The following is a 9,668-nucleotide window of genomic DNA, read 5'->3' as shown; positions in this document are numbered from 1 at the left end:
GATCTATTCCAGTTTATAAGTAGTTTAGCTGGCCTAAACTTAAACAAGTTTAAAGAATCAGAGCTTAAAGAGTCAGAGAAACATTAAACCAGAATGTCTGCTCACATGTAAATTCCAAATGTTTGCCCATCTTTACTAGAAACAGGCTTGCTCCATGGAAAAAGAGCCACCAACACCACCTTGAATGTGCCTACTGTGTGCTGGGAAAAGCCATTACACTTTTCTGTGTTCATATAATACGGAATACTGAACTCTAAACACACTTTTTTCCCATTTTAACAAGTATTATTCCTACAGTATTATTTACCAGTACAGCTACTTCAAGCAGTAGAATGCATGAGTGGGGATTATTGATTGGCATGTACTCAAAGGACATTCAAGGAGATTTCCATAACAGTCTGTCAAAAACCTTGTACTGTCTAGTTAATCCATTTTGCGTGATGATAGGTTGTGCTGAATCCTTAGATATCAGACAATGAAAAATTTCTTAACAGGAATCTCAAGAATGCGCACTGAAAAGTGTGTGTGTGTCTCTGTGAATGTATGCATGGTTTTATTTCAAATCCATAGTGATTTACACCTAGATTGATACATGGAGCTGACTGGGCAAAAATTACATTAGATTGTTTTCCACTAACATATTTGCAGCCATTTGACATCAGCAGCAGCAGGTAGACACATTCCAGGCAATAGATGTGGCCTTCCTCCTTGAGGTTACAGCCCTGTCATTCGACCTCTTTTATTCCCCAGGCTTCAGTCTCAGACAGACACAAGTTGGTCCTCACCCTGAAGGGAAGTAGGGTGTGTCACTGTGGTAGTTGTAATCAGGACACACTTTCTGTACTAGTTTATAATCTGTACTATAAAAGGAAATGTAAATACAGATTACTTTAAAGGGCTTGGAGCAGAGCCACGACACATGGCTCTGGGTCTGCTCCTGATAACATGTTTTTGAAGGGTCATAGTTGCAGAGTGTATTCTTGGTAGCCTTGTCAACCTTTTCATACTCGATTCGACAGTTAAAGGACTTGGAATCTTTGGCATCAATCACCGTCTGTTGTGCCAAGTCAAATTCCACTATTTTTGTAGGGGGCACTAGGCTCACAGATACATTCCCTTGACCAGTGGAGTTATGCCTGAAGTAAACACTAAACGTCCCATTGCCATGGTCAACGATTTTCCCTGTTATTAACAGATTTAGCTTCACAGTCTTGATGTTGGAATGAAAATCTCCCCAGCCAAACATTTTCTTAAATTTCCCAGTCTTGACGATGGGCCGTCTCTTTGCTCTGGGCCGAGGCTCTTGCAGATCTGTGGAGTTCCTCAGCCAGTCCCAGAGATCTTGCTCAGAATAAGTTTCTGGGGCATCGTATCGCAGGTCCAAATCTGTATCATTTTCCTTTCCACGAAAAGTCTGTGACAGCAGTCGGCTGATGGATAAGTCTTTGCTGCTTTCTGTCCATATGTGCTTTAGTGTGGATTTAGAGCTTCCTGATTTTAGAAGTTCTGTTTTTCCTCCATTTGTTAAATTTGCACAGGTAACCTGAAAAAGAAAGGAAGAAGAGAGAAACAATATATTGAGATATGTGATATAAATCCCATCATTTCCACCTGAGACCAAAATGACCAGATTTCCTAATCATAGAGAAATATTTTTTGAGAACTTAAATTGTACCTCTTTTCTCAGTAAACCGAAAGAGAAATGTCTGTTTTCCTCCACTTTCCAAGTAGTTGTTACTCAATTCTCCTTTGCCAGTTTTTTTTTAAATTGGCCTTCAGATATAATCACAGATATTCACGTTATTCATCTGAGGTCTGTAAGTGATGAGTGTGTAATGAATTACTACAAAAACTGAGGTACACAGTCTTGTCATCCTTCAGCTTGTATGTGGCATCTCAGAGTGAAGTGTTCTTGCTTGAATGCTCACTCTGCAAAGTTGCTGCATCTTCCACCAACAGAGACATATTCATGTATTTTTTGCTGCCCCTGGAGTCTGATGTCAGGGTGCTGTCTTGGTGGTGCCAGGCTGACCATGCTTGGAGTCCATGTCATTATGAATCTAATAATAATAATACAATTTCCCAACTCCATTTATGAATACTCATTGGTCTATGTTCTCGACTGGGACCTTCAGTCACGACTACAATATAAATAACAGAATAATGAAAATTTTAATGAGTTTTGAGTTGACAGCTGTACATACAGTGTACTCCACGTCTGTTAATGCAGGAGGAGTCGCAGCCTTTTCCAATAATCCCTTTCAGACCAACTACTGATTCGCCTTGTCGGTATCTATGACAAGCATTTCTCCTTCCTCGCTTCACTTCTTTTTTCACCACTTCCTCCCCAAATTAAATAGTGATCTGTATAAGACAGAAAGCCTTTTGTATATTTAAAAAAAAAAATCATAGAGCCATCAATTTAAAAGCAGTAATAAAAAAATCCTGCAAAATCATATTTTAAAAGAACAGAAAATTTTGCCTCAAGTTCCTACAAAATTATATATTTAAGACATAGTTTTCCACAAAATTTACTGTCAGAGCAATTTGTCATATTTATATTTTTTGTCTTTGCTTTAATTGAGTGGAAAACAGAGAACAGATGCAGGCTCACAGCTGTCTAACATGCAGCACTGGCAGAGAGCTCTGTCCGAGCATACCTGGGAGGGCTGGAATTCGTGCAGGTTGGGTGGAAAGGGACTGACATGTGTAGTCCCATTCCCCCTAAAATTTGCACCACACTCACTGCCCAATTTTTTAACATTTGCACTGAAGAAGAAGCTTTGAAGAAGCTTCATCATTTGCTTTGAAGAAGCCATCAAGTTTTTTATTTCCCTTTTCATATGAGATTCAAAAATGCCCGTTTTATTCCTCTATGTTCTGGCACTGATTTATGTGCTTCTATCATACTTGCAGTTAGATCTTTCTCTTCACTTAAAAATGAATTAAGTGCATTCCATACCCAGGAAACCCACTGGAAACCAGATAGTATTTAAATCATGTCCCCTCCCTACTGGTACAACTGGAGGTATATGTCACGGAAGATATCTATCACAGCATGGCCTTTTCATTTCTTAACAATCATGAAATTGAAACACACTTTCATTAACTTCAGTAGTTTTTCAAGGTCATTTGAAGGCACATACATAAAATCAGTCTAAATTGTCTTAATACACTGATCAGACAGGAGATATGTCCCCAGACTTTCACAGCAAATAAATAGGTAAATAAATCTGTCACATCCTACACTATATCTCCCCAATCCATTTCATGTGGGGACAGTAAGGATAGTAGATAAAATATGGATTTAATTCAGGATTTTGCCAAAGAGACAACTTCTTCCTCTTTTGAATGGACAGAAGGATTAAAATACAGACTACCATTTTGATAGCCAGTTCATAGCTGCATCTTAACAATAACACAGTAGGCCAGGAGAGAAGCTGTAATAAAATGCACTGATGGTGCACTGGTTAATGAAGCAGCAATGAAGATTTCACAGGGAGAGAGAAAGAGACTCAGAATATATTTTTTTCTATGGCATATGGAGAAGGAGGGCAAAATAAGAAAAGAATTGTGTTTAAAAGGAAAAAATGTTCCTGTCTAGAATGAATCTGTCAACCTACAATGAATCTAAGCAGTTAGCTAGCAGAGCTAGTAAATCAGCAATCTGTAGGTAGGATACAGATTGCTTACCACTCTCATTATCTTTGCTTAGAGTTTGTTTTTCCTTTGTTTTCCTTTCTTCATCTAATGATTTACATTTCGCAGGATTAGACTACCAGTTTCGTGTAACAATAGGTAAAACTGTAAAAACCTTTAAAAAAGGTCTCTCTTTTTTTTCAGATATGTGAAACTGAAGACTCAGGAAAGGGAGGAGCTATTTTCTGAAATGATTGATGATTGATCCAATACATGGTTTTTTGAAAGCCACTATATTTCATGGAAATGGATGATTTAGGCTACATGCATTCTATATTGTTTCACACACAATCTAACAGATACAACTGCTTGTTACTGTCATCAGTTTTGTAATACCTGAAAGATTTCTGGCTGTGCAGTTAGCCCTGAGACTTCTGTTTGTGATTTTCAGTGTGGGTAACTAGCTGCATCCATGAGTAAAGTCCTGAACCTGCCCTTCATAGTCAAGAGTCTGTGTGAGCACTAGAAAATCAGGCAACAAAGCATTAATGAAAAAGCTCTAGAATTCATTGTGATTCACTAACATTTTCCATCCAACTGCTTTTGCATATACTGCTAGTATACTATATGCTACAGAAAGTATCCTCAGAGATTCACACACCCAATAACAGAGCATTGCTATGTAATAGAATTTCTGCAAATGCAACAGTCCTTTCACGTGAACTGATTCAGTTTCCTTCAATCTCTCTTCTTCCCAAACCCAAGGTTGCAATAATACAAGAAAGAGCATGCAAAAGCATGAGGCTTTGCACTTAGTATTGTGAAACTGATTGTGAAAGAGCCAATGAAAAGTGGATAATAAAACACAGAGTAGCCTAAATTCTATGGTGGTATTTTTGTCCTCTTCCTTGAGGATTTCTACATATAATTCAGAAACTGGCATATGCTATTTAATCAATTAGCTCACTATAACCAGTATTGCCTTATTTTCCATAGCCAAGTGTCACTCCTAGATGGAACATTGAAACATTTGGCTCAGTTTCAATAGCTCTGTCTAGAATGGAGTCCATTTTCTTCACAGCAGCTCATTTGGTGCTCTGGTTTAGACTTTTGACCCAAATGCTGGTAACACACTAATGTTCTAGCTCTGGCTGAACAATGTACAACACCAAGGCCGTCTCTATTTTTCTCTCAGACCCTCAAGTGAGTAGAATGGAGAGGTGCACAATAGATTGGGAATGGACACAACTGATCAAAGAACCTGAATTCACCAGAGATATTCCACAGTATGTAGTGTCATGTTTAGCAATGAGTGGGGGATTTATAGGAGGTAGGCATCTTTTGTTGAGGAACTGGTTGGCCATCATTCTACCCACTGGAGCTGGTTTTGAATTGAGTGTTGCCTTTGCATCACTTGCTCTGGTTTCTTTCCTTCTTTTCTTTCTTCTTCTTCCATTTATCCTTCAGTTAATAAATTTTCTTTATCTTGACTAGCAAGATTTCTTGTTTTTATTCTTCTATTCCTCTTCCCCGTATCCACTGGGGAAAAGGGGAAAGTAAACAAAGAACTGTGAGGTGTTTAGCTGCTCATCAGTGTTAACCCAAAACATCAGTGCACTGCAATAAATCAGTGTTGCAAAAGGGCTGAGTAGGGGGATTTCCTCCATGACTGTGTAGCCAGAAGTGGTTCTGAATTATGATGATAGCAGAAATGTTTGTGTCAAAAAATAATAAGGAACAAAAAAAAAATTTAGAAGTGCTTATCTAGTGCTACAAGTATCATTGAAAAAGCACTTATTAAGCATGGCAGAGTGACATTTGGTTTTGGTCTTGAACTTTTACTGGAAATTATGAATTTCCACTACCTAGTAAAGGCTACTGATACTGAAAAGGTACCACGAGCTTTTGCTACTGCCTGGCAACTCTTTTCCAACACTGGCAAAATTTTATTATATCTCTTGTACTTCTTCCTTGAAGAAGGAAAGACAGCGGTTTCATTGGGCATTATCCAAAAGTATCATTTAAAAGACACAGGAATTGATCTGTGTTTAATTTTTTAATCTATTAAGATAGAATACTCCTTTCATTTTGTATCCTATGTTTTGAGAGTGATAATTTTTTCTTTATTTTTTAACTTCATTAAGCATATTTTAATTAATGTATGTTATTCTTTTAGGACTTTCTAAAGGATAGGCAGTTCATTTATCTCAGAAATTTAGGAGTTCTCTTTCAAGACACTGAACCCTGAATGTTTTTCCAAGTCAAATGCTTGGAGCAGAGAAAATGAAGTTAGAAAGGAATTTCATGAAACCATGAAGGCCTCAAATGGTGATTTAAGTCCTCCTCTCTAAAAGGTAGTAAAATCAACCATATATATATTAATGTTAATGCAAGACTTATAGACCTGAGATTTTTTTAAATATAAATTCAAAAAGGTAAAGAATGCATCTTGATTTCTCACTCTTTTCCTTTTATGCTAGCTCTACTACAGTTCATTACCTCTAATTACAGTATTGGCTTAGAAATTATGTATTTATTCCTCTGAATATATGACTACTTGAGAGCAAATGAAAACGCAAACAAACAATCTAATACTCAGGGTGGAAAAATCTCTCTCTTCAGGTAAATAACTAATCAGAAACCAAGACTGTTTCTATTGGCATAGCACTGTAAGAATTTGGCAGCATTGTGTTTGGAAATACTATGAATAGAATTCAGAATTTTCTTTCCTCAGTAAGATATCAGGTACAACATAGATAGGAGAGTACTAAAGGACATTACAATAAGCTGGACCATTATCAAGGCAGGGCAGCACACAGAAAGTTGGCAGTGAATCCAGTTCCCTTATATTCATCCTGTTTATGCAGTGGGTGGAGGGAAAACAAAACCGAGTTTACTCTTCCATTTAGATCCATTTTTTTCTTCCTGCAGCTGTCTACACATTGTACAAAGTTACCAGTGGCATGGAAATATTTTATTCCGTGAATAATTTCCAGAAAAGTCAAAATCAATATTCTACAAGAATTTGGTAATAAGGAAATAAACTGAGAATGCAAGTTGATGGAGATATTATTATAATGGGAAAGAGTAAAACACACTGAAGAACTTGTACCTCTAAAATGGACATTCTGAAAAAGAAGGACAAAGAAAAACACATACATGGATCTTTCACAGAAAAAGGCCTCTCTGGTTTTAACTTACAAATCGTTTTGTTGCAAAACATGAAAATAATGAGGATGCATGTTAGTCATTCAAAAAATCTGCAGACTCAGATAAGTCTGACAAATAGAACAGTAACTCATGATTTACTCTGTCAAATGAGAACTCAAAAATGGCTATGCAGGATCAAAATAAAGACTTCTTTAGAAAAATCATCTTATCTCCTATAGTAACTATAAGAGATGCCTGGAGAAGGACAAGAACATGGCAAGCATATTCTAGTCCCCTGATTTCTTCCCAACTATCCAGCAATTCTAGTTTCCTCTTCTAGATATTGTTTCTGTACATGTTTTCTGTTTCATCATTTCTCTTTCAATTTTAAGATATTATGCTATCATTTATAAAATTATGAGAACTGAAGGACCAAATGAGTTTTCTGTTTCAGTAACTCTAAACAAACTGATCTTCTGTGCATTTGTTAATTTTGACCTTTTTTAAACTTTAAAAATTCATAAGATACTTCAGCAATGAGTTCCATAGCTCTGTGTCCTCCTATGGTTTGTTTTGAACGTGGTTCCTGACACCTTCTTTGGAGAACCATTCAAATGGAAAATATTGTCTCTATACAAATTTCTCATGCTCATGCTCATTTTTCTTTACTGCTACACATTAAGTATTTTTTCTGCAAATACCACTGAATGGAAAACTTGATGATTCTTAACTGTATGAGGAAGCCTCCTTCTAACTCACTAGTACATGCCTCAACTATATCCATTCATAATAGTAAACAGATATTGATCTCTTTTCCAGCCCTATCAGCCTCCTGAATCATGAAAATAATCCTTGAATATAAGTTATTCTATGCCTATACTTTTGAATTTCCTTTGTGTCCTTCTCCATTCCCAGTTTTGTCTTTTAACTGAGGAGACCAGAATGGTACACGGTATTCAGGTTGTGGCAGAACCATGGTCCTGTATGATGGCAAATATGGCCTTCCATTATTTGTTCAGTCTTTTCTCTCTAATTCATAATATTTTATTTGAGTTTGGTCATAAAACAGCACTGAATTGATTATTGACCATAGAAAAAAAAAGCATCTGAAGTTTTCAAAAATAATTTCTAAAATAATCACTTTGGATCATTCATTTTAAGCATAAAAATGATAATTTATTGTCACAGAGAAAACAGAAGGAATGTAATTTTTTTATACTATATTTAGGTTAAGAAATTGAACTTAACACACACTGTTACTGCAATTTTTGTATAGAATTCCTTAGGAGTCACAAAATTCAGAATACTTCTATTAAGTGTGCTCAACTCAGCTTTAAATTCTGTACTTCTCTGGTTTTAATTTATGAGCTATCATTCTTGCTTCAAATGGCCCTTGTTAAAACAAAGATGTAGCTACCTGAGCTTTTTTCATCATTCACACAATAGCAGTTATGCAAAACAAGAAGCTGATATAAATTCAGCTGACAACAGCTGATATAAATTCAGAGAAATTTAATATCATTGAAATTACAGTGCCTGGATCAGTTGATATCTTTTTGAGATCTGACTAAGAATCAAAGACTAATTAGAAAATTTGTACCCACAGAAAGATGAGGGTACTAATAAAACAGTAGCCACGCTGCTTTGTTTAGGTGCATTATAATTCTTAACAGTTGTTATCATAAAATATTAAGATATTGGAATGGCTGTTCTGCAAAAGACAAGTGCTAGTAAAATTTACAATTTTACAGTGCTTTCTACACAATGTAATTTGCTTGTTATAAACAAATCTGAAAACTAGCTAGTCTCAAGTAATTTTCAGGAAATGCAAAGATGTTAAAGCACCTTAAATGTTTGGTCCCAGAAAATATTCTTAAGAATTAGAGTTTCAGTTCCTCTTCCTTGCATTCCTGGACTGCGGGCTAAGCTGTGACACTGCAACAAGCCCTTTGAATGGTAACAGACTCATGAAAAATGCTGGTGGCCTGCCAGCTCTTAGGTTCTAAATTGTATCATATTCTTTGCCAGTCCAGTCCATGGTCAAGACAGAAACAGAATGCATTGTGTCTTCTACCTCCATGAATTGTTGATGAACTTTCCAAGTCGAATAAATGTTCTTCAGCTTGTCACCCAATAGTAGCCAAAATAATCTGACCTATGGAACGTAACTTGCCCTGGAGACAATTCTATAGAGAGAACCCAAAGGCTGTAGGCTGGAAGCAGGGCAATGAATGCTCTGTGTAAATGCCTTCTGAAATTCTCTAGTCCTGCTGAAGTGCACTTCTCCCTATACATCTGTAAGCATGCTGAAGGTGAGGAAGTGATGTACTCATAGGCATGCACACCTGCTAGTATTGCTCCTCCTTTTAGATACAGGAAATTCCCCATCTGGAGGTTTCCTGTAAGAAATAGTGTAGATTTGTACTATTCTGTTATCTTTTGAGTTTGATTTAAAATCATAAAAAATTTTCACAAGTATTTAGAATCTGAAAAATTAGTCTTCATGACTGTGTTTTGTTCACTAGTGACTAAAAGAACTGTTTAGTAAACAGGCTTTCAAAGTGTTTAGTTTTCTAAGACAGATAAGTACTTTAAATCAAACAGACTTGGATTATAATTACAGACATTTCTTCTAGTAGCAGTGCCCTAATGGATATTTTTCTCTTCCTCCTTTTCGCTGTTTCGTTCTGCCAGTGCTGCCTTCTCCCCTGTGACCATCAGACATACAGAAAGATTTTCTTTATTCTTTCACAAACTACCAGAGAGGAAATCAGACTCAAAATTAAACATCCAGGCTCACCTATCTGCCTGGGTAAGACTGAGACCTTTGAACCAAGAACCAAAATCACAGACTCACCAGAGGAAGTAATGAAAAGCCA

The 9,668-nt window shown here is 36.5% G+C and overlaps 1 protein-coding gene across 1 annotated transcript in view; it reads right to left on the bottom strand.

Moving 5' to 3' along the window:
• Nucleotides 1-781: 781 nt before the first annotated feature.
• The window catches only part of NXPH1 (neurexophilin 1), a 136,231-nt gene continuing 127,344 nt past the window's right edge, over nucleotides 782-9,668 (bottom strand). Inside the window, exon 2 of the mRNA XM_062495230.1 lies at nucleotides 782-1,543. Within this exon, the coding sequence (XP_062351214.1) occupies nucleotides 782-1,543 (762 nt within the window). The remainder of the gene's footprint in view (nucleotides 1,544-9,668) is intronic.

The sequence above is a fragment of the Cinclus cinclus genome, chromosome 1 (genome assembly GCF_963662255.1).
Source record: "Cinclus cinclus chromosome 1, bCinCin1.1, whole genome shotgun sequence".
Lineage (NCBI taxonomy): Eukaryota > Metazoa > Chordata > Aves > Passeriformes > Cinclidae > Cinclus > Cinclus cinclus.
Note: the sequence above shows the minus strand (reverse complement) of the source record. Positions and strands in the feature narration are given on the sequence as shown.